This window comes from Fusarium verticillioides, chromosome 2 (genome assembly GCF_000149555.1).
Source record: "Fusarium verticillioides 7600 chromosome 2, whole genome shotgun sequence".
NCBI classification, from domain to species: Eukaryota; Fungi; Ascomycota; class Sordariomycetes; order Hypocreales; family Nectriaceae; genus Fusarium; species Fusarium verticillioides.
The window spans coordinates 2,230,064-2,253,718 of NC_031676.1; the positions used below are offsets into that span (position 1 = coordinate 2,230,064).

General features: G+C 49.6%; 6 protein-coding genes and 1 non-coding gene across 8 annotated transcripts; 5 read left to right on the plus strand and 2 right to left on the minus strand.

Annotated features, from left to right (window-relative positions):
- Window positions 1–15: 15 nt before the first annotated feature.
- Window positions 16–131, plus strand: FVEG_15436. The gene has a single exon (XR_001989292.1). It is a non-coding gene; the product is annotated as a 5S ribosomal RNA (ribosomal RNA).
- A 127-nt stretch (window positions 132–258) lies between these two features.
- FVEG_04251 (phosphomannose isomerase type I) lies at window positions 259–2,088 on the minus strand. The gene has a single exon (XM_018892031.1). It carries the CDS (start codon window positions 1,887–1,889, stop codon window positions 624–626), a length of 1,266 nt encoding a protein of 421 aa, XP_018748642.1. The 5' UTR covers window positions 1,890–2,088; the 3' UTR covers window positions 259–623.
- Window positions 2,089–4,666: 2,578 nt separating this feature from the next.
- Window positions 4,667–8,805, plus strand: FVEG_04250 (vacuolar protein-sorting protein BRO1). The gene is made up of 4 exons (XM_018892030.1): window positions 4,667–5,587; window positions 5,663–6,092; window positions 6,155–7,303; window positions 7,352–8,805. Exons 1-4 carry the CDS (start codon window positions 5,310–5,312, stop codon window positions 8,477–8,479), a joined length of 2,985 nt encoding a protein of 994 aa, XP_018748641.1. The 5' UTR covers window positions 4,667–5,309; the 3' UTR covers window positions 8,480–8,805.
- Window positions 8,806–9,399: 594 nt separating this feature from the next.
- Window positions 9,400–11,115, plus strand: FVEG_04249 (L-lactate dehydrogenase (cytochrome); the record flags this gene model as incomplete). Its single annotated transcript, XM_018892029.1, has 5 exons — window positions 9,400–9,465; window positions 9,525–9,558; window positions 9,608–9,645; window positions 9,695–9,970; window positions 10,021–11,115. 5 exons carry the CDS (start codon window positions 9,400–9,402, stop codon window positions 11,113–11,115), a joined length of 1,509 nt encoding a protein of 502 aa, XP_018748640.1.
- Window positions 11,116–11,138: 23 nt separating this feature from the next.
- Window positions 11,139–14,365, minus strand: FVEG_04248 (chromosome transmission fidelity protein 18). The gene is made up of 2 exons (XM_018892028.1): window positions 11,800–14,365; window positions 11,139–11,749 (listed from the first exon to the last, which is right to left on the minus strand). The coding sequence occupies exons 1-2, from the start codon at window positions 14,250–14,252 to the stop codon at window positions 11,311–11,313; spliced, it is 2,892 nt and encodes a 963-aa protein (XP_018748639.1). The 5' UTR covers window positions 14,253–14,365; the 3' UTR covers window positions 11,139–11,310.
- A 125-nt stretch (window positions 14,366–14,490) lies between these two features.
- FVEG_04247 (hypothetical protein) lies at window positions 14,491–16,709 on the plus strand. 2 transcript variants are annotated; one of them, XM_018892026.1, is made up of 3 exons: window positions 14,491–14,629; window positions 14,721–15,266; window positions 15,317–16,709. In XM_018892026.1, exons 1-3 carry the CDS (start codon window positions 14,591–14,593, stop codon window positions 16,316–16,318), a joined length of 1,587 nt encoding a protein of 528 aa, XP_018748637.1. In that variant the 5' UTR covers window positions 14,491–14,590; the 3' UTR covers window positions 16,319–16,709. The 2 variants fall into 2 exon arrangements, with proteins under 2 accessions (XP_018748637.1, XP_018748638.1); XM_018892027.1 differs by lacking the exon at window positions 14,491–14,629 and having other exon boundaries at window positions 14,637–15,266.
- A 1,010-nt stretch (window positions 16,710–17,719) lies between these two features.
- Window positions 17,720–21,441, plus strand: FVEG_04246 (hypothetical protein). The gene is made up of 2 exons (XM_018892025.1): window positions 17,720–20,103; window positions 20,156–21,441. Exons 1-2 carry the CDS (start codon window positions 18,509–18,511, stop codon window positions 21,249–21,251), a joined length of 2,691 nt encoding a protein of 896 aa, XP_018748636.1. The 5' UTR covers window positions 17,720–18,508; the 3' UTR covers window positions 21,252–21,441.
- The last annotated feature ends 2,214 nt before the right edge of the window (window positions 21,442–23,655 follow it).

Sequence of the window (23,655 nt, forward strand, 5' to 3'; positions counted from 1 at the left end):
GATTGACAGGTACATACGACCATAGGTAGTGGAAAATACGGGATCCCGTCTGCTCTCCCATAGTCAAGCCACTAACCGGCGGATTAGTAGTTGGGTCGGTGACGACCAGCGAATCCCCGCTGTTGTATGTTTTTGTCTTTTTGTCCTAGAATCTCACCGTACTGTTATCCAGAGTCGTACTAACATCATTTAATTTTGGTTTGTGTGGTGGTTAAGTATTGTGGTTATGACGGGCCTCATACGAGATACCTAAGAAATGACTTGTGAAGCGTTTGTTATCGATGCATGGACCTGGACTCTCATAAGCTGATCCGCCACTAACACTGCCATCCAGAGTCGAGCCTACACCGTCAGCTATTTCCTCCATGCCGCAATGGCTGGTGAACGAGATTCAATATTAAATCAGTTGCCACTCAGATGAACAGTACGCCGGAAGGAACATACAGGTAACATGTAACCAAAAAAGACTGTGTGAGTGATGGTTTAGAACTGAACTTTAAGCTTCTTATATGAGACTTTGCGACATCTGTTTAAACTACAGGCTTAAGAGTTTTCTCCATTTATGATCTATCTCACCAAGTTTCATGGACTGAACTGTCCTCTTTGTTAATCGTCATAGCCAATCATTCCGCAACCGCAGTGTGCAGCAACAGACCACCACTACCAGCAGTGATATCCAGCTTCACTCCTTGAGCGACAAAATACACATGGCCCTCGGATAGCTCAAACGACTGATCATTCGCCTTAATATTTGCGCTTCCACGTGTAGCAAGTATAATCTTGGGGCCACCTTCACTCAATGCCTCGCGCTCACCAGATTTCAAGTCAGTCGCAAGCACGTTGAACTCGCTGGTAGGTGGCTTGAAAAGCTGGGTCTTGCCCTCCTTACTTCCAGGATAAGTTTCTGGCTGCAGGGTTGTTTGTGACTTGGTCGTGGGCTCCCAGTTAAGCACGGAGCAGAACTCATCGACATTGTCTCGCTCGGCCTTGGGGCAGAATCCAGTGTTGAGAACATTGTCAGAACGTGCCATACATTCAATGATATCACCCTGGATATAGGCATGAATTCCTCCTGCTGGAATGTAGATGACCTCACCCGGTTGGAGCAGCATGTAGTTCATACATAACAATCCGACCAGATTACCAGGGTCGTTTGCAGGGAAACTCTTCTCAAGTTTCTTGGCAACCTGTGGAATGGCTGAGTTAAGTCCCGTAAAGGCAGAGTCTGGGAGCTCTCGGATTGCCTGAAAAGCCTTCTTGATGTCCTCGTCAGGTGATGTTAAAATAGTTTTGACAACCTGCTTCAGTCCTTCTTGACTGAGCTTCTCATCCGCGACAGTTGCGCCACCGGCGACAAGGAAGTGTCTCAAGGGCTTCTGGCGTAAGATATCCACGATAGCCTCAACAGGTTTGAAGCCGCAAAATGCCTCAAACTCGGACAATGCGAGGGCGATTTCTGGCTTGTGGTTGCCATCCGTGAATGAGTCTGGGTCCTCCTTGTGCTTCTTACTCGAAAATTCCTTGTTAGGGTGAACCTGTAATGGCAATGCTTTCGCAATAGACAGAACCTTGGGAAGGTATGGAAGTTTGCTGTGTCCAAACTTCGAAGTGATTTTCTCCCCCAACAGTTCCTTTGGGTATCGGTCCAGAACGTCTTGGAGATCTTCGCCTGTGCTAGCAACATAGGACGGCAACACGGGGTATGTGCCCATCCACATTTCAGCATATGGCTTGTCCTCATCAATCTTGAAGTTCTTCTTTCCATCGCCATCCCATCCCGGCGTCTTTTCACAGAGTCGTGCAGATAGAGAGTTGGAACCTTGTTTACCCCATGGGTATTGGTTGCAGCCGCAACGGAGCTGATAGAAGGCAGCTGCCGGTGTCGACATTTCGAGATTCGATAAAGAGAAGTGTGATTTGTCTTCAGGATGAGTGGCAGTGGGCTACTAAACAGTAGAGATTCTCATTAATACATGGCCACTCGCGGCTGATATAATGTTGAGCTGCAACAGCCAAATCCAGCGTCATTTTGTCATCACTATCGTTGACGTCAGGTGACAATGATAATTGAATCAAGGTCATAATGTGGTACATGCAATGCGATGTTCTCGATAGACCCAGTATAATTACATCACTTATTAAGGTAGTCCCTCATTCAGTCGAGATACGTAGACTTGGCACGTGGGCCGATCCCGACCCGGCCGGACGTTGGCCTCCAGGTACGGCCCGCTTTTTTATACACTTGCGCCGAAAGTACCGGGCTGTTTCATGGACGTCACAGGACTACATAAAAGACATCTCAGCGTCCACATATGTTGTGCATCCACCTAGGCTATGGCCTCTGCTAAATCCGACTCTCGAAGAGTCAGCGTCTCTATGATAGCGTTGTAGTACCTATACCATCTTAATGCAACCTTACCCTAGAGACCAAACGCAGGATGATTTTTCTCAGATGTGAACGATTTATTGAGGGGCTTGTTATTGTTGATATAGTAATCACTTATTAAATAGTCGCCTTGTACTTAAATATGAGTTTCGAGAACGAGGCTTGCCCTCGTGACCATCAGTTGGCAAATACATTATGAGGGATGAGAGCATGTTACATATCACAAGTGAACGTACCAACCAGGACATGACTATGAGCACGGGAAATCATTGTGAGAAAGGTAACTGAAAACCCCTCGGCGATCTTTTTTTTAAAAAAAAGTCATCTACACCGCGAACCACTCCTGTGCAGGAAACGTGAATAGTGGATACTGACTTACCGGCAATGATCTATCATCGGCAGTCGTACTCTTCAGTTTGGAGACCAACAGGTGGATCCGGTGATGTTCAGATCAGTCTTGCGATCAAGAAATGCAAGCCGTCGGCTATTTTACTAGAAGAGTGATCAGCCCCGTCGTCAAAAGCACCCGACACATCGAGGTAGTTTGCGGTGTGACAAGTGAGCCCTGGGGCTAGCTTGAAATGGTCTGATGTAACTCTGCCCAACTAGAGTTCATGTATCTGACCATCTTGTATTTAATGTATTTTCACCTCTATTATAACCTCAGGATACCGATACATTGACCTCCTATGTATACCGCTTCGTTTATAGACCGCTGACCCGGTTGGTCATATCTCGAGCTCGTGGCGCACGGTTTGGAATAGTTAGAGATGGGGTCGCATAATAGGCCGCGGCGACCCTTTGAGAGGGATCAAGACCCCTGCAGAAGCGGGCCGCTCATTGCTACGGATTGGGGCGGGATTCCTTGTTGGTTTTGTGAAGAACTGACCAATGGTAGATAGAACGAGCGTTCCTGGCTAGGATGAGGCCAGCGTCACTTGCATTAGCCCCGAGTCATCAGACGAGGGTCTTTTTGTATGAGAGTGATATTGAGTTGAGCAACTCGATGATGGTCTAGCTGCAACATTGATAGTTCGGCAGACCATTAGGATGTTCTCTACCTATCAATGGATGTGAGCCTGAACATGTGACATGCTTCATGCATGGACTACGAAGCAAACATCAACATGTCTTTCCCATCGCTTCTATTGGGTTGTGATTAGATGTGATTGAGACGATTAGGGAGCCCCGACCGCTGACCCAAGCAAGATAACTAGATGATTTTCCATTTTGTTGATCAAAGAAAGTGTGATGGTTGGAAGGAAAAAATGTCTTGGCGTACATGATAATGATGAGGCTTCATTTTGGCGTGACTGTCGAACGAATCGCCTTGCAGGCCTGAGTCGAGATCACCGGAAGCTATCTAGAAAGTGATATGAAGATTGACGGCGATTGCCCAGAGAAACAATCTGGCTAGTCCCATGCATTGAAAACAGTGATGCCTAATGTATTCATCAGCTCGTAGTACGCATTTGACGAAGCTAGGTATCAACAGGCAGCTGTGTGACTCGCATCTCTCCACGTAAGTAATAACGCGGCCCATGAATGTTATCACGAACCGAACTCAACATTATTATCGGTCTGTGATAGTGTCGGATTAAAGTGAAAAGGACAGTATGGCGGCGGTTAATCATTGAGGCTTAGACAAGCCAGGAATAGTCGAGCCACAAGATACGGGACGAGAATTGGTTTACAAGGCGCCTTTGCAACGTTACTGGCTGTTGATATTGGGCCTAAGATGGCCCATCAGGCGGTTGTTGATGCCGTTTGGCACTAAAAGCTCATGTTCTGGGGTGCTTGAGTGGAGATATATGCCGCGATGAGACGGCGACGGGGGTGATGATGAGCCAGTGGTGATGGAAGATGACTATCTGTTGCAGGCATTGAATATCGTAGTATGCATGAATTAAGCGTGGGCGTTCCATACTGTATCTATGTTACAATTGGCGATGGGAGCTGATGATGTTCCGTAGGCGCAGTACCTATAGAGGGTAAGTTCTGTAATGCTCGCTGAGGTGAGGTCGGGTGGTCTCCAAAATCAGAAGGTGCTGCCCGGGCAGCTCCAAGTGCTTCTGTCTAAATTTAGCCGTCTCTAGAGCTACCTGACCTACCTACTGTACATGCCACGGGTCTAGACTTTTACCCGTCTCATCAGCTGCGGCACTCCAGAGTAGACTGCGGTGTTTATTGCCCTCATCTAAATGTGACAAAACATTGTTCCTGTGCCTACCTCATGTCTTAGGTACCTTACCCTTACCGCGCTTCGACGACCCCCTGGACCTATTTCGTCACCGCCGTACGCCAACTGGGCCTGACGGACCCCGCTCTCCATTAACCTCAACCTCGACTCAACCTTCGACTCAACTTAAACGAAGACACGTCTCTGTTCGTCCCTCACAATCTCGGTGGGACGATTGACTATCGACTGGTGTGTCTTCTTGCAGCTTTCGCTGACTGATTTCCTCTCGACACCACCCCTCGACGGCCCCTGTCAACAGTGCATCCCCCCAGCTGCATCTCCCTCGAGCTTATTTGACTCTGCGGCCTCTCTAGCTCTTGGCCGGCTTCGTGCTGTAGCTGTCCCCGCTACCGCCCCCAAACCATCCTCTTACGACCCGCCTCTTACTCCCGTTATTACCACGCACTTCGAACCGTATACGTAGATCGGGTCGCATTGCAAGCGGCCAGCCGGCTATCGTCCTCGAGATCCAGGGACTTGATCTGTCTCTTCCTCAGCCTTATCATTCCACCCGGCATCTTCTGCAACCCTTAGCTGCATCTGTGCGACCGCCAACTTGGAGCTCCAGTAGACATCTCCACGCTCAGCTGCATATTGGCCACATACCTTTCTTCTCGCTCACCTCGATCAGTAGTCCTATCCGATCGCGCCACTACGCTATTCGCCCTTTAGCTGTTGCCTGCCATGGCACAGTCTCCCATGATCTCGGTGCCCCTCAAGGCTACAAACGAGATTGACTGGATTGAGCCTTTGAAGGGCTATATCCGCGATACTTACGGCGATGATCCAGAACGCTATGCAGAGGAGTGTGCGACACTGAATCGATTGAGACAAGATGTGCGGGGCGCTGGGAAGGATAGCACATCTGGACGAGATATGCTTTATCGCTACTATGGGCAGCTTGAGCTTCTTGACCTACGATTTCCTGTTGATGAGCAGCACATCAAGATATCCTTTACATGGTTCGTTTCCCCGAGGTCAAGTTCGACCGGATGGTGTGGTGCGCCTTATGACACCTGCTGATTTTCTATAATCAGGTTCGACGCATTCACACACAAATCTACCGCGCAATATTCACTCGCCTTCGAGAAAGCCTCTATCATATTCAACATTTCTGCTGTTCTCTCCTGTCACGCTGCTGCTCAAGACCGCGCCGAGGAGTCCGCTCTCAAGACTGCCTACCACAACTTTCAGGCTTCAGCTGGCATGTTCACTTACATCAATGAGAACTTCCTCCATGCGCCATCATCCGACCTTAGTAGAGAGACTGTCAAGGCATTGATTCATGTCATGCTGGCACAAGCTCAGGAAGTATTCCTTGAAAAGCAAATTGCTGATAAGAAAAAGATTGGGTTGCTCGCAAAGTTGGCTGCCCAGGCTGGCTATCTATATGGCCAGGCCCTTGAAGGTGTCCAGGAGAATGTGAACAAGGCTATTTTTGAGAAAGTGTGGCTGTTGATGATACAGGTATATTCCCCCAATACCATCCAATATGGCTGGTTCTTGATGTTGTTCGCTAACGGCGCCAGATCAAAACCAACCTGCTAAACTCTATGGCACAATACTATCAAGCATTAGCAGATGACGAGGCTAATCAGCATGGTATCGCTGCTGGAAGACTGCAAGTTGCCGAGGCCCAAGCAAAGGAGGCCGAGCGCATTGCTAGGAACTTTCCTAGCTCGGTTCCCATGAGCTCGAACCTGAGTGCCGACTGTGGAGGATTTCTTCAGGAAATTACGAAAAGACATCACTCGACAGTGCAAACTCAGCTGCAAAGTGCTTTGAGGGATAATGACTATGTGTACCATCAAGAAGTGCCCGCCGAGGCCAGCCTGGAAGCCGTCGCCAAGCTGCCAGCCGCGAAGCCAATTCCTGTCAGCGAGCTATATGCTGGTCAAGACATTCAGCGTATCACTGGGCCTGACCTTTTCGCTAAAATTGTGCCGTTTGCTGTTACGGAGTCTGCCAGCTTATATGATGAAGAGAAAGCCAAGCTTGTACGAGCTGAGGCAGAACGAGTGGAAACGGCCAATGATGAAATGGCAGCCAGTTTGGATTATTTGAGGCTGCCAGGAGCATTGCAAGTCCTTAAGGGTGGATTCGATCAGGATATCCTGCCCGACGAGGACTTCCGGCAGTGGTGCGCTGATGTATCTGACCAAGAGAACCCGGTAACCTTGTTCGATTCGCTCCGGTCCGAGAAGGATTCCATCCTCATGGTTCTGGATAAGAGTACGAAGCAACTCGATATGGAGGAAGGTGTATGTGAAAAAATGCGATCCAAGTATGAAAACGACTGGACACAGCAGCCAAGCTCGAGACTCACAACGACATTACGGGGCGATATTCGCCATTACCGTGAGGCTTTAGATGAGGCATCAAGGAGTGACAACCAGCTGGCGGGTAAACTTCGACAGAACGAAATGGATTTTGATGAAATGCGACGGGCTGCTCAGTCAGGAGAAGTCGACCAGCTGTTCCAACGTGCCGTTGCACAAGCGCGAGCAAGGGGAAGTAACGCAACAAGCCCGGCTGGCACCGAGCCGAATCTTTTGGATGACGATTTTGAAGAGGGTCCCAGTGTTATGGATCAGATTAACAGAGTTGAGGATATTCTCAAGAAACTCAACCTTATCAAGCGAGAACGAAACCAGGTGCTGAAGGATTTGAAGGAAAAGGTGAGTGAACTCACTAGTATTCAATCAAAAGCCTACTAACATTGCTAGGCTCACAACGACGATATTTCCCAGATCCTCATATTGAATAAGAAGTCTATATCTAATTATGAGACGCAGCTTTTTGAGCAAGAACTGGAAAAGTTCCGGCCGCATCAAAACCGACTTTTGCAAGCCAATCACAAGCAGTCGGCTTTGATGAAGGAGCTCACGAACATATTCAACAGATTATTGCAGGACAAGCGAGTTCAATCGGAACAAAGCAAATATGAAACAATCCAGCGGCAGCGATCATCAGTCATCAACCGATATAAGCGCGCATACCAGGAATTCCTGGACCTTGTCGCAGGTTTACAGAGCGCCAAAAACTGGTATACTGAGATGCGCGAGACAGTAGAGAGCTTGGAGAAGAACGTTGACAGCTTTGTCAACAACCGTAGATCCGAGGGCGCGCAGCTACTCAACCAAATTGAGCAGGAGCGGTCATCGAGCAAGAACTCGCAGGCCGAGATGGAGCGAGAGAGACTCAGGGGTCTCATGGACCGAATGTCGATGGACCCTTCCAAGTCGTCGCCACAGCCTCTTACGCAAAATCGGCCAACACCTCCCTCGCAGTATCAACAGGGACAGAATCCTCGATATCCACAACCCAATTACCAAGGCCAGTATCAGGCGCCGAACTCACCTCCGGTGCAGCAACAGACACTGGCTCAACAACAAACATACCAGAACTTTTCTCCGCCACCAACAACACAATCGTTCGGACCTCCTCCTATCAACACTTTCGTGCAGCCTACATATAATCCAAGCCAATATGGACGCACACCGGGACCTACGTCGCCGCCTCCGAATCAAACGTCGTTCAACATCGGAGGCTACCGGGGCCCTGCATCACCGCCTCCTAACCAGACAACATTCGGACAAACTCAGTCATTTGGAGGGTACGGAGCTTCAGCTACACCGCAGACACAGGGAGGCTATGTGCCACCTGGATTCGTGCCACCTCCGCCACCTCCTGGGCCACCACCGCTTGGACCTCAACAGACCTTTCACTATGGGAATCAACCTAACAGCGCGCACCCAAACAGTGCTTATCCGCAGAGTGCGCATCCTCAATCAGCAGCTCCTCAGCAACAGCAGCAAAACGATCCCTGGGCAGGGCTGAATGCATGGAAGTAATTAGGAAGTGAAAGCGAGTCGTCGGGTTTAGGGGCTGGCCGTGTGGGCATCCTCTTCAAACGACATAAGAGGCTGGGGGTGACATAGTAGTAAACAGACGACTACTATGCTTGCCGATGAATTTTGAGATACGTTTGGCTATGATGCATTCGTCTGACCTCAAGAGAAGGGATACGATGATGAAAGGAAAGGCGATGATGCTCAGGCATTGCAGCTATGAGAGCTGAGCGGAAGAATACGATATAGAGAAGCAATGCCAACAATATTCATTTCATCTTGTAACCAAGGTTATCTAAGCTTAGACTCGCCACACTTTAAACCGAGGTAACTAGTGGTTGCGTTGCTGTGTAATGAGGCTAAAATGTCAACCCCCCACCCCTCCCCCCAGGCACCCCGCATGCCTTTACCCCGATTGCCCGAGCTGTTTAACCCCAACTAAAATTGGGCGCTAGACTTGATGGTGCATGGTGGGAGTAATACAGGCAATTTTAGAGGCTGTTGCGAGATAATTTATGGAGTATTTCCCCGCAGACGTGAATTGAGGTTACTGAGCTTGAACCGGGAGGTTGAACTTTCAGACCGGTCATGTCGCCGAACCGACTCGGCTTCGTTCCGCTACCCGTTATTCCCTGACTATCCGGTCTCCGTGTTCGGATTCTCAAGGGATTGTTTTTTGTTCTTATTCTTCTTATACTCTTATCTTCTCATCCTCCCACTTTCATTTCACTCCTGACTCTTTTGGCCTTTGATTGATTGACTTTTTCTCCCAAGATCTAGACACCAGATATCCACATATAGGCTATACCCTGTCGATCAAGAGCCTATTTCGTCATTCATCCTCGGGCAAAAGGCAACGCTCCTCTTTTTTCCTCAGTTGATTCACGTTTCTTGCAACAAACAACAAATCGAATACTGTCAAAATGGTGTTAAAAGGCGGCGAGGTTGCTGAGCACAACAGCGCAAAGTCGTGCTGGGTTATCGTTCATGTATGGAACCCATGAATCGAGTTGCGACTTACCGACTTTTACTGACTTGAATGCGACAGGGGAAAGCATACGATGTGACAGAATTTCTGCCAGGTATGATATGCCCAAAAAGTGAGCATGGAATAAGACTGACTCCTTGCAGAACACCCTGGAGGTCAAAAGATCATTCTCAAGTACGCTGTAAGTCTCGCCTCTTATTGAGCATCACTCATCTGCTAACACGTGCCAGGGTAAAGATGCTACCGAAGAATACGAACCAATCCATCCTCCCGACACCCTCGACAAGTATCTTGATGCCTCCAAGCATCTCGGCCCTGTCGATATGGGCACCGTTCAGCAGGAGAAGAAGGAGGTCGACCCCGAGGAAGAGGAACGTCTGCAGCGTATTGAGCAGAAGCCTCTTCTGTCACAATGCTATAACCTCTTCGACTTTGAGGCTGTCGCTCGACGTGTGATGTCAAAGACTGCATGGGGATACTACTCCAGCGCTGCCGACGATGAGATTGTAAGTTTTGCTCACACAACTGCTGAGGAAGTTATCTAAATGAGAATTAGACAATGCGAGAGAACCACAGCGCATTCCATCGCATCTGGTTTCGTCCTCAAATTCTCGTCGATGTGGAAAAGATCGACTTCTCGACCACCATGCTCGGCACAAAAACAGACATCCCCGTTTATGTAACAGCCACAGCCCTTGGTAAACTTGGTAACCCAGAGGGTGAAGTCGTCCTCACCCGCGCTGCAGCAAAGCACAACATCATCCAGATGATCCCCACTCTTGCATCCTGCTCCTTCGACGAGATTGTGGACGCAAAAGCAGGTGATCAGATCCAGTGGCTGCAGCTCTATGTCAACAAGGACCGTGCTATCACTAAGAAGATCGTGCAACATGCTGAGAAGCGTGGTTGCAAGGGTCTTTTCATTACCGTTGATGCGCCCCAACTGGGACGTCGCGAGAAGGATATGAGATCTAAGTTTACCGATCCTGGTTCCCACGTCCAAGAGGGTACAGACACGGATAACAGCCAAGGTGCTGCGCGCGCCATCTCGACGTTCATCGACCCTGCACTGAGCTGGAAGGACATTGCGTGGTTCCAGAGTATTACATCCATGCCTATTATCCTCAAGGGTGTCCAGCGCGTTGAAGATGTCCTCAAGGCTATTGACTACGGCTGCCAGGGCGTTGTTCTCTCCAACCATGGAGGTCGTCAGCTTGAGTTTGCTCGATCCGCCATTGAGGTTCTCGCCGAGACAATGCCTGTTCTTCGCGAGCGTGGTCTCGAGAACAAGATTGAGATTTTCATCGATGGCGGAATCCGCCGTGGAACTGATATCCTCAAGGCTCTCTGCCTAGGCGCTCGTGGCGTTGGTATCGGACGACCTTTCCTGTACGCCATGAGTGCTTATGGTGAGGCTGGTGTCGTACGAGCTATGCAGCTGTTGAAGGATGAGCTGGAAATGAACATGCGTCTCATTGGTGCTAGCACTATCGAGGATCTGCATCCCGGTATGCTTGACCTGCGAAGTCTATTCCAGCATTCTGCTGTGCCATCCGACAACCTTTCATCTACTGTGTATGATCCTTTGTCTGTGCCTGCTCAGAGACCCAAGGCTGGGCCCAAGCAGGACACCCCCAAAGCGAAACTCTAGACGGGCTGTGTTTGATAAGTCTTGTCATTTGTTATTTTTTCGTGGTCTTAGATGTAGAGAGGTTTAGATACACGAGTTCTTTGTAGCGTCAGAACTTTTTATAAAATTTAGGATAAATTTAACATCGCTATGCAACCAATGCTTACTTGACTCAATGCTATTCCCAAACCCATTACCCTCAACAGTACCGTGCTCTTAGAACCCCCTCATAAATTCTTGCAAAGACATTGGTTTCCTCACAGCGTTATTCAACCCTTCATGATACGTCACCCATACCTTGCGCTCTTTTTCATCCTGCTTGGCTTGCTGCTCGGGGGTATTCATCGTGGTCTCCGCTAACGGCCGCGCCTCTATGATTCGGCCAAAGAAATCACGCTTGATGAGTGTCGTGTCTTGTAATGATGCTTCGAGTGCATGTTTCTTGGAAGCCATAATCTTGTCTGTGCTAAGGTGTTCAGCGTGCCCAAGTGGGTTGCCTGCTTTGAAGCGGGACTGTCGAGCGCGAGCTTCCCGTTCCACTAATGTTCGCTTCAGTTCTTGGTCGAGAACTTGACGAACAGCATAGCGTGTAGGTGCTGCCGAGGGTAGAAGAAGTGATGCAGCTGTTTCGAATGTGGCCAGAACATCAAGATCCCTGTAGTAATGTTAGTTGTGTTCGTCTGTTCGAGGGATATATTAACTTACGGTTCCATGCGATACACATATTGTGGTGTCCTATTGGTGAGCGAGTCACTCTCAATTCTTCCCTTCTGCAGCTCGATACCAACTTCGGCGAGAACATCAGCTGCACGTTTGACCATGGCACGTTCGCTCTCCCTGCGTACGCTGGCCGTGGACCCTTGACTACCACCCACTACAACGGGCTTGACGTCCGGAGAGACAATACGCGCAAGATAGGGGAGGAACTCGGCGGCAACATCTTCAGCGCTGCGGAACGAACGCATCAGTGTGGGTGGGAGTTGTCCCTGCAAAGCCTGAAGCTGAGTCCTATTCTGACGCTCTGCTTCGAAAGCTTGGTAGTCAGCTCGAGAACCAGAGAATGGCTGTGGAGGCGCAGAGTTATCCTCCGCATCGGCACCCCAGCGACGATCATAGCCCATGCTGGGAAGATAGCGCTTGGGAGATGCGAAAAGGTGATGGCACGCCAGAACGGGCTGGCTGAGGTATTGTGCCAATTCCCACTCTTGACTAGCATAAAGCCGGGACTGACATGTGTCGTGAAAGTGCAGCCATTCGTAGGCTTGATTGGGCTTGGTAAGGTACAGATCATCGTTGAACTCGCGATTTGGGTATTCGGTAAAAACCTCCGTCATGATATGGCTGATTTCGCCGCTTGTATCAATCATTTGCCGCAGTCTTTCCATGGCATGCTTCTTTTGATACTCGCCGAAACCCAGCTCAGCCTGCGGTTGCTCATGCTGTGTTTTGGATTGAGACAGATCCATAGCTTGCTTTGGAAAGCCGCCACCTTCTTGGAAGAGGCGTGAAACGATGTCCTTGACACCACCTCGACCCAGACCTCGAGCACCACCAGCGCCGCTGGTTAGATCTTGAAGGACATTGCGCTCCAGCCACTGCCGCGTGAGAGAGCCTTTTCCTTTCAGGTTTGATGCGCGAAATCGTCCCGCTACCCATTCACCAACGACCATGACACCTCGAAGGTCACCCTCCACTGTGCTCTCAGCTCCTCGTCTAGCGTCAATGCCGCTCGTCATACCCCAGGCCGCCTCGCACAGCTTTCGCGCAGCGTCTTTCTCGCAAGGGATACCTTCTTTTTCAAAAATATTCTTCAGCCTGGTAACTACCGACTCCATAGTGGGCTTGCCAACATGAATAATTTCTGCCAAATTGGAATGCCGGAGTGGTCGAAGCGCTGGTGCGTATACATCATTACAGATGAGAATTAGGGGACGGAGCAGTCGAAAGTCGTCACCCTTCTTCTTCTTTCGCCCGTAGTTTTCTGTGCTGGTACCCGACGCATTCTTCTGGTCCAAGAGAACAAGATCTATCAGTGCTTTGACAAAGCCACCTTCACCTGACCCTCCTGAACCAGATACAACGCCATCCACTTCGTCCACCACGACACATGCTGGTTTAGCCAATTTTGGAGGGCCGTCTCCGTCCTTGCGGTTACTGACAGTTTTCACACTCTCTGTTCCCAAGCTTGTGCGGATACGGTTCTTGACGACATCACGACTTCGGTCGTCACTGGCATTAATTTCCATAACTTCGTACCCTGCTTGTCTCGCACACACGTGTGCCAACGTTGTCTTTCCCAGTCCCGGAGGTCCTGTGAGCAGCAAGATCTTTCTATGAGGCTTTTCCTCCTCTTCTGGTTGCTGTGCACCTGGTCGTCGGGCTATTACGGGCCTTGACTTTACTGCTCCAGGGAACACCACGGGATCCCACTTTTTCAACCATCCCAGTACCCGTCTGTTGGTATTATCGTTACCGCACAGATCCATAAAGTTCCTTGCCCGGTATTTCTCCGTCCATAAGCGAGTTCTCTTGGGCTTCTTGCTGTTTGACAGCCCGGGCTCGACCGATTGAATAGGCACATTAGGCCTTTGCGGCTGCGTTTGTTTCTGACTTGCGATCTCTGCAGATGCAGCGCTCATGAGATTGTGGATATCAACGCCGTAGTAGCTTCGTTTCGCTCGCCCTTCTTTCGTTTTCGATCGAGCTGCGACCATGGACTCGTATGTTGGCGCAGAGTTGGCCTTTCGCTCCTTAATTGTGACGGATTTACCGTTACATGTGGTTGCCTTGAAAGATTGCGGCACAAAATTACCAAAAATCGGAGTGGTGAAGATTGGCCTTTGGCTCAGTCGTGTTGGTTCTTGAGCTTCCACATTGGGAGTGCTTGAGGGTTCTTCCTCATCAACTAGATCAATAGTTGTTGTTTGGTTTTGTGCAATGGTATTTGAAGGCTTCTCTCGTGGATCCTCGGTCATTAGACGTTTTGCCACACGAGTAGAGTCAGTAGATTCGCCATTGCTGTCCGAATCGGAATCGTCGTCCTCAACAAGGAATGGACCTCGAGCTTTCGGTTTAGGGGGGCTATGATCGTGGGGTTTGGCTCGTTTCGCGGGCGGTGGAGAATGAGGGAAAGTGATAGGTGATGACGCTGAAAGCATTGTGGAACGATTTCCAAGAGTATGAGAAGTGAAATATCCTTAATATTGAAAGATTGTGAAAATGGTGGTGTTGCTGGTGGGACTCATGAATTCCTTTGGGACGTCCATGAGCTAGGGACGCGTCGTGTTTAATTGAGTCGCGTCCGCCGTGTAAGTCGGTGCGGACCCATATTTTCTCTTCTTCCCCAGCTGACATAAGCGAGTGACTTTGAATTGAACCACCACGGCCGGATCCACGAGATAATCCGGTGATCCAGCTGAATTGATGCCAAAAATTTGGCTCTTAACGACAGTCACGACGAGCCAGTTCCCAGCACCGTGGGCCTCAATCTGCCAATATGCGTCGGCCTACGAAATACTATAGTCTGACGAGACCGGTATGCTCAACTTTTGACCCCAATTGACACGGGGTGGCACAGCCAGCCCGCGCGAGGTGAATTTTGCCTTGCTAACCAACACACCATATAGAAACTCAGGCAATCATGGAATAAGTACAATCTGTTTAACATCGCCCGTGCAGCCGGCCGTGAGCCCCAAGTCAACAGTCGAGCAACATTTTTCCAGCAGAAATGGGCAGCCAAATCGAAAACCCGAGGTTATCACGGCGAGCATGTTTCCGAGAAGAAGTGGGTGCGGCTCTTTTCAAGACGTCTTCAATCCGCTGTCGATCTCCCTCCCGAATATCTAGCCGCCAACGATGGTGCCGAGCAGGCGGCTGGTCGTGGTTCAGGTCTGACTACATCCAACGTGACCGCCGAGTCCTACTCCAGAGTTCCCAAAGGGAGTACAACAGTCCGGAGTCCTTCTCATCCTGCTCAGCGAGGCCGAGCTTTTGGAAATGTGAATGATATGCTCTCGGAGCATTTCCAGAACATGACACCCTATATGCAAATGACATTCGCGCCATTGGAGCGAAGGTTGGATACCGCGGTCTTCCGTGCCATGTTTGCTAGCAGCGTACGACAAGCTCGTCAATTTATCATTCACGGGGCTGTCAAGGTGAACGGCAAGAAGGTTTGTTGGAATATAAAATTCTCATCAGGAATTGCTCTAACATTTGACAGATGGTCCACCCATCGTACGCATTGAATCCTGGTGACATGTTCCAAGTTGAGGTCGAGAAAGTTCTTTATGGCACTGGAGAGCAGAAGACGGCTGAGTATACTACTATGGAAAGCCGTGAGAAGGAGATGCTCGACCAACAAGAAGAGTCGGTCAGAAAACATGGGCTGAAGAAGCGATCCAAAGTCCTCGAGGCTGTTGCTAAGGAAGGAGAGGAAGCTGAGTCTTCTGATACAAAGGCTCTTGGAAAACAGGCGCGCAAGCGTGTTGAGCGAGAGGTGCAGTTGCACCGTGTCAGAAACCTCCGAACGACCGCCAGAGAGATTCTCAAGGGCGATATGAGAAACCTTTCTGCCAAGCAGAAGAAAGATTTACGACTATTCCGTGACACTGCTCAGCGCTTCCTGTCGCTTCCTGAGGCTCGTGACATTGACGCAAGGGACCTCCTCCATCAGATCGAGGCTCAGATCAGAAAGCTTGAGTCTGTCGACACCTTCCGAAAGGCTGACTCGACACTGGCTAAAGCAGTCAATGCTGAGAGTTCAGATGAAGCATCGGCCGAAGAGTCCGCTGAACCACAAGCTGAGAAATCAGATTCCAAATTAAGCAAGGGGGAAAGAGAGGCGAAGAAGTTGCAATTCAAGAACAACGTCCTTGAAAAGGGTCTGGAGGGTATCACGAATAAGGCAGACCGCGACCGGGCTATGAATATTCTGGCCACTGAGAACTTGACCCATGAGGAGACCCGCCGCCTTATCAACATTCTCCGAAACGACTCCGAGAACCCTATCGATCCCTCTAAACCCTATGTTACTCCCTGGCGTCCTCGCCCATTCATGTCTGCCTTTGCCTTCATCCCTCGCTACCTTGAGGTTAACCCCAACATCTGTGCTGCGGTCTACCTGCGTCATCCTGTCGCAAGGAAGGGTATGGCCGAGGTGCCCACGCCTTTCAGCTATTTGACCAACCAGCTGGCCCACAACTGGTACTTGGGACGAGGTTAATGAAAAGAAGTATGTGGTTTTTGGAATTGGGAAGAAATTTGGCTAGGCGGATGGGATGCCTGTGTAATATACCACCTTCTAGAGTGTACGGTAGATAACCGGATGTACCAAGTATGTATCACCACCGTTAAAAGCATGACAAGTCTGGATAGCACTTTGTTTCCCTGCCATTGGAAACAGTGCTAAGTGTGCCATTCAGTCCACACATATTGGTACTTCTACGAAATTATGATTTGGGTCCTTGTACAAAGTAGTTAGGGTAGCTAGTGATGTCAGCTTTGGGAGCATCTAAAAGAAATGGGCTGTAGGTAATTGATAAGGTTTGGAACGATCGCATATAATCTCCGCAACATGAGAGAACTCTCCTTGCTTCATCTGCTGTGCAACTCGGGTACCGGTAAACAAGCGGGCAACTCGGCTGGTAAATGGCTTAAAGGAGTCATCAAGCGGTTATTAGATTCCTGATCTCAAGCCACCAACGGCGGTAGACCTATAATCTATTAGTGTAGAGAACGGCAGCTTTGACGTTACGGTTGGTGGCTGAATTTATGATGGTTTAAAGTTTGGAGGTTATCTTGGACATGCTTTAACAAAGGGATTGTCAGGGGACTTGATACGGCTGTTCTCTATGCTTTTCTGGTCAACCGGTATCACACTGAGATATGATAAGAAGGTGACTGAGAGAACAAGTGCATATGTTTTTGGGTACAACTAGTCTGAACGAACATGGGAGTCAAAGCGTATGCCCCAAGCTGATAAAGTGCAGCTGAGCCGCCAGCCCACTTGATTGGAGTGGACATGCAGTACGAGGCAGTACAAAGCCAACCCGTTTCTTTAAGGCGTCACAAGAAGCACGGATGGGGTTATTGGGTACCACGTCCGTGGATAAGAATGCAGCTCAAGTCCTGGACCAAGAGAGAATCTAGACCTGTTGATTACCGTTCCGTAGCCAATCTGAGGACTCTCCCAAGAGCTTATCAGGACGGCCTGCCTAAGTCGCACAGCCGCTATCAGAGACCCTGGGCCCCGGGCCGCTACTGTACAAAGGGTGAGGAGCCACACCCTTGGCTGGCCGATCCCAAGTGGGGGATTATGCGGGAAAGATGTCGATTATCTCTGTTGAGAACATTGTCCCATCCCATGTGATAGACAGCTAGCTGGTGTTTTATTAACCTCTGGGAAATAAGCTATCTTGGCTGTCTTCATTCCCTCCAAAAGCCGAATATTGAGACTATACCGAAATAGTATCAGACCCAGGTCCAGGCAATGTTCGGTTTAGAGTGGCTGGTTCAGGATATACGACTTACATAACGCCTTTCTCTGAGTCGCCAGAACTCAAGGAGAGGCGGGACCCTCCACGCTGATGCTGGGTTATTGCCTCCACTCAATTCCTTGACCAGCGTCAGTTTCACTGTTCCTTCTCCCGCTTAACCTTACCACGCCTGCGCCTACCTCAGGGTCTTTTCCTACATTAGTAAAGTCCCAGAAGAAACATCCTTTCGGTGTCAGGTCAGGTCGAGTCGGGAATCGCCTGAAGACTCACTCACCTTAATCAGCCGCGTTCAGAGTCTGGGCCTCAGCTGCAAGAAATCCACCTCACACGTTCCCATTCCTCCTCACTCTTCATCCACGATCTTTTTTTTTACCACCTCAGGTTTCATTGCATCGCCTCCCATCATCACCTCATCTCATATCACCTCACTTTGGTCAGGCACCTCGGGCTGTCTTCGGCGTTGACCCTGGGTAACAAGTCCCGTGGAGTTGGTCAACTCGGCAGAAGCCCTCACCTTCTCCCTACCAGATATGGTTGATTGCAAAACCCGCAAAGTCAGGATGGAATAGTTGTTAGGAAGACTATATGCTCAGTCTCCAACTCCTGTTCAATTCTTTTCCAATCTATCACATCTAAACTGCCATCCGCACCCGTATCTATTAACCAACCACAAAGACCTCATATTCGCTTAGTTTGAGCCAAAGTGCTGATTACCGTTCAATCAACCTCTGACTACAATTTCATCCCCCACAGTCTAGGTTGTGGGCCTACGAACCAGCACATTCATACTAAACATCGTGTCATATCATCTCACGAGCAGTGGTTATTATCTGGATCCCCTCATCTCTGACCTCTGCCATTTATTTGATTTGCGTGCTTTTTTTTTTTATCGCCAGATTTCGCTTGCTCAGTTAACCATGGAAGAGCCGGAACCCAAGACCGCGGTGCAGCCGGGTCCATCAACAACTGCCCAGGGGTCAACTCGCAAGAAGTCACGCAGAGGCGCCGACTCTGCCAGTCAGAAGAGGCGTTGCGTGAGCACGGCGTGTATAGCGTGCCGTAAACGCAAGTCCAAGTGCGATGGTGCCCTTCCCAGTTGCGCTGCATGCTCCAGCGTATATGGAACTGAGTGTGTTTATGATCCTAACTCGGACCATCGCCGGAAGGGTGTTTATCGCGAGAAGGTCGACAGCATGAAGGCACGCAACTCGACCTTACAGATTCTAATTGAAGCTATATTGAATGCTGAAGACGACGACGTGCTGGGCATTGTTCAAAAGATCCGTACCTGCAATAGCCTTGACGCGGTTGCCGAAGATATTATCAAGTTGCAACAGCAGCAGCCACTACAGCCACAACCACAACAACCGACAATTCCGTTGGCTAATGATGATTCCGATGATTATGATCAATCCAATGATAACTATACTACCGACCAACCCGAGCAGGGCGAAAGGGATCTGGCCCGCAAAATGGGCGAGCTCAGACTCGAGAATGGTAACGTTCGCTTCATCGGAGGTACCTCTCATCTCATCTATCTGAGTGATCCGACTCATGAAGGAGAAATGGAGCCAAATTTTGAAGATTACACAACTGGACAGGATCCTATTACCTCCTGGACTCGCGTCACCCAGGACACTCAGCTCATCACCCACCTAATTAACATGTATTTCAACTGGCACTACCCTTACTTTACCACGCTCTCAAAAACCCTCTTCTTCCAAGACTTTTTAAGAGGCAAGGCCGGGATAGGAAGAGGTACTGTCTACTGTTCATCACTCCTGGTCAACGCTATGCTCGCTTTGGGTTGCCATTTTACAAGTGTCGCCGGCGCCTATGGTACCCCTGGCGATAACCGGACGAAAGGCGATCACTTTTTTGCTGAGGCAAAACGCTTGATTGTTGAAAACGACGAATACGAAAAACCTCGACTAGTTACCGTTCAAGCATTGGCACTCATGTCAGTGAGAGAAGCCGGTTGTGCTCGCGAAGCCAAGGGGTGGGTTTATAGCGGAATGAGTTTCCGCATGGCTGAAGATATTGGCCTGAACCTTGATGTTGGCCAACTCGACAAAGAACGAATGAGTGATTATGAGATTGATGCCAGGCGAATTACGTTCTGGGGCTGCTACCTGTTCGACAAATGCTGGTCAAATTACCTCGGCAGGCTGCCTCAGATCCCCAAGAGTTCGTTCAACGTTTCCAAATTCGATGTATTCCCCGACGAAGATGCGGAATCCTGGTCGCCTTATACGGACAGTGGATTTGACCAGTCATTCAAACAACCGGCACGAACACGAGCTATTGCTCTGCAAATGTCAAAGCTTTCCGAGATCAGCAGTGACTTGCTCGCCTTCTTCTACCATCCAAGTCACATCGGCAGGTCCAGTGGGAAGACGGTAGAACTCAAAAAGTTAAGTGAGCTACACCGCCGTCTAGAAGAGTGGCGAAAAGAACTTCCAAGGGAGTTTGAGCCTAAAGATGGCCAGCTACCCAATGTGCTTCTCATGCAGTAAGTAACGCAGTACCGGACAGCTAAGTCACAAATGACTGACCCTGAATAGCATGTTCTTCCATCTCCAATACATACATCTCTTCCGACCCTTCCTGAAGTACTCACCCACGTCCTCGCCTCTTCCGCCACATGTCTCACCCCGCCGTATTTGTACAGCAAATGCTGGAGCAATCTCAAAACTGCTTCGATTGTACAAGAAGCTTTGGAACTTGCGCCAGATTTGTAACATAGCAGTATATATGGTGCACAGCGCATGCACAATCCATTTACTAAATCTTCCCGAGAAAACTGCTCGTCGGGATATCACTCATGGGGTAAAGCACCTCGAAGAAATTGCGGAAGATTGGCTTTGCGCGAGAAGAACCTTGAGTATCCTGAGCGTTCTCGCCCGGAAATGGAATTGCGAACTCCCTGAGGATGCAGCATTCGTGCTTCATCGGGCCGACGAAAAATACGGAACATACAGCACCTCTGATGTCCCGTCACCTCATTCGCAGGCAGGAGCTTCGCCCCTTTCTGATGGTGGTTTGGGAATGAAGGTCATGGGTGAATACAGCCCCTTTCCCCCATATAATCGAGCACAATTGGCTCGACCGATGCAACAGCTCCAACAGCAACAGCCGCAGCACCAGCCTCAAAGATCTGTAACAGACGCCATGCTGACAAGCGCCCCGCTGTCGAACACCATCCTTTCTCAACAACAGGGTATTTCTTTGAACAGATCCAACACAGGATTTGGACCCGAACCTATGGGTGGATGGGGTTCTGTCCCTGTTACATCATCGAGGCCATCTTATCAGCAAGCATTTGCACCCATCAACCGCAACGGCATGGCAAACGCCGGCACGAGTGTCCCGCCGGTCAGCAATCCTCCAACATCCAACCGGTCTATGAGGATGGATGGGCAAGAATGGTTCTTGAACGACAGCGCAAGGTGGCACCAGAGTTTTGAGGCCTGGCAGATGGCCAACAACGGACAGGATACTTCTGTGTTCATGTTTGGTGACAGCAATAATCAGGAGACCCCTAACGGCAGCACAGAAGGCAACAGCAATTTGCAAGCTGATACAAATGACCAGATAGCAGCGCTTGATGGGTTAGGAGCTTCATTATCCCGTGGTGGATGGCTTCAGGGCTTAGATTAAAGGGGCTGAGAATTCCCGCTACGATATTATACATATGGCTGCATTTGTTTCTAATAGTCACGACTTGGATGAAGAATTTTCAGTTACTAGAAGGGGATCGGAGTTGGTCGTCAAAAGTATGCTAGTCAAATCTAGAAGCATAAATTAATTGATGGATTAGGTGTAGACTCGCGGATTCATATTGTGTTACACGACTGGCCACAATGCGGTGTGACAACATTTAAGTCGGGATCCCTCTCCAACGGGGAAAGCTTTGGTTATATTATTACGATTGAATAATAAAATGTCCGGCTCAGCTCTCCGTAATTCAGCTAGGCTCACAGACCGCATTTGCCGACCTGAGATTCAGGCGGTTACAGATAAAGTGGTGATATAGACACTGCTATACCGCTGAAAACGAGGTGGAAGGGCTGTCACATCACAAAGATGGTTCAAAACTCAAGCTTCGACGGCGAGGTAGGCGGTTGTGTAGGAGGGAGCCACGTGGTATCCGGGAGCAAGGGACGATAAAGCACACGCTGCAGTGCGAGTCTCTGGTCGAAGATGGTGTCAAGACGAACTGAAGGGTCAGTTCATGAAGCCCTTTGACTGGGGAGAGTGCAGAATACATAAAGCAGACGAGGTACATAGCAGGGGTGTATGTAGATGGGACGAGTGTGGGGAAATCGGGCCGGAAGGCCGTTGGTCCCTCGGCGCCACAAGCAAGACATTCCGGTGGTGGACGTCATGAGGGGAGGCAGCGATTGGCGAGATTGGCTTTCTGGAAAGTGAGTTGCAGTGTAGAGTACAGCGTAGGAGCTGTGAAGGAACGTAGGAACAATAGGTCAACAAGTAAGGTACGGTATGATACAGAGCTGGGGGAAGATCACGATGGAGGGTTCAGGCATTGTTGTGCTGTATGTACAGGAGAGTAGGTAGGTATCCATCCAACCCGTGGCCAAGACCCTGGCATGCGGTACAAGAGTGATTGAATCGCATGCGGTTGCTTTGACTTGTGCTGGAGCCTGGCAATGCACACATTCATTCCACTGAGTCTAATCCGCTCTTCCGGTGCAGGCTCTAACAGGGCTCTCGATGATTTGATTGGTGCGCGAATGCGGGCGCAAATGCCGGGTTAACTATAGGCTACCGATGATATAGTCCAGCAACAGAGGTTACACAGGAATTGGTAAGAGACAAGATGTGAAGAGTTTGACAGGAAGATGTCAAAGCTGCTGTGACTTCAAACCTGGAAGTGGAATTAGAATTAGAATTAGAATTAAAATTAGAAAATTCTCAGGATCGCATATGAGAGAGAGAAATTAAATCGAAGGACAAGTTCGCGAGTAATTCCCCTTTGGGGGTTAACCTACACTGGATCCAAGTAAGTTAAGCTCTTGGAGATGAGCCGAACCCAAAGCTAATTGGCCCACCCCGGTTGTCCTCGATCTCAGAGATTGGGGGAAGAATAAAAAGCTGGAGCCCCAAACTTCAACGACGGGAGTCCCCCCCATTGCACTAATAACCGTTAAGGAAGGCGCATAGTAAATCAAGCACCTGGGGTTCAGTTCACGTAGCACATTGGCTCATCGACATTCAAGCTCGAATCTCAGCAAAAGAACAATCAAACAAGGGGATAAAGTCCATTGTCTCGACCATGAAAATCCGGGGAACTGAGAGCAATAGGAAAGTCCCAAGCATTCTTCATCCACACCTCCCTCCCGTTCCCGTTCCCTGTCGCTTGTCCTGCCCTGCCCTGCCCTGCCCTGCCCTGCTTCAATCCACTTTGTGGATGCAGATGCAGTGCAAGTCCATGATATGTTCATACGCATACGCATATACAGCACACCTGCTGTAGATACCTTGACGCCTCTAGCAACTTGCGGAACGGGTCGTAGGCCCTGGGAACGAAGCCCGAAGATCCTTCATCATCCTTCATCATCCTTCGTCCGTCTTACGAGCAGAGCACTTGGCACTTTCAAGTTCTACCAGTACAATGCCGTTCTGCTCTGCCGTCTCCCTCCCCCCCAAAAAAGCTCCAAACCGCCGAGAGAATTTTCGACGTCAAGCCTCGGCTAACCTAAAGTTAGGCCCGCCCGGCTTTGTCATGTCTGTGTAAGTGTGTCAGTGTCTGAGAGCCTCAGATGGCGGCCACGCGCTCGGCGCCACTAGATCCAACGACCCTGGGCTTTCCCCTCCTCCGTACAGGGACAGCCATTAGAACAATAGAAAGCAGGACAGGCTCAATCAATAACATCACTATTTCCAACAACGGCAATGAACGGTTCTCTCAGACGTCAGCATGTGCTTCAAGACCTTGGGCGTGCTACAGCTCTTTTCCTAGATGGGTAGCAATCATATGAGGAAGCTATCGACAGTGGCTTGCTCCTCTACTCCCCTATACCCTTTCCAATTGTTGTCTGGA

Bases quoted from the DNA above. Each gene is read 5' to 3' on its own strand.
- FVEG_04251 (XM_018892031.1), bottom strand. From the start codon at position 1,889: ATGTCGACACCGGCAGCTGCCTTCTATCAGCTCCGTTGCGGCTGCAAC.
- FVEG_04250 (XM_018892030.1), top strand. From the start codon at position 5,310: ATGGCACAGTCTCCCATGATCTCGGTGCCCCTCAAGGCTACAAACGAG. The intron at 5,588-5,662 runs GTTCGTTTCCCC...TTCTATAATCAG, and splicing joins ATCAAGATATCCTTTACATG to GTTCGACGCATTCACACACA. The intron at 7,304-7,351 runs GTGAGTGAACTC...TAACATTGCTAG, and splicing joins TGAAGGATTTGAAGGAAAAG to GCTCACAACGACGATATTTC.
- FVEG_04248 (XM_018892028.1), bottom strand. From the start codon at position 14,252: ATGCTTTCAGCGTCATCACCTATCACTTTCCCTCATTCTCCACCGCCC. The intron at 11,750-11,799 runs GTAAGTTAATAT...ACATTACTACAG, and splicing joins TATGTGTATCGCATGGAACC to GGATCTTGATGTTCTGGCCA.
- FVEG_04247 (XM_018892026.1), top strand. From the start codon at position 14,591: ATGCGTCGGCCTACGAAATACTATAGTCTGACGAGACCG. The intron at 14,630-14,720 runs GTATGCTCAACT...CACACCATATAG, and splicing joins ACTATAGTCTGACGAGACCG to AAACTCAGGCAATCATGGAA. The intron at 15,267-15,316 runs GTTTGTTGGAAT...AACATTTGACAG, and splicing joins TCAAGGTGAACGGCAAGAAG to ATGGTCCACCCATCGTACGC.
- FVEG_04246 (XM_018892025.1), top strand. From the start codon at position 18,509: ATGGAAGAGCCGGAACCCAAGACCGCGGTGCAGCCGGGTCCATCAACA. The intron at 20,104-20,155 runs GTAAGTAACGCA...GACCCTGAATAG, and splicing joins CCCAATGTGCTTCTCATGCA to CATGTTCTTCCATCTCCAAT.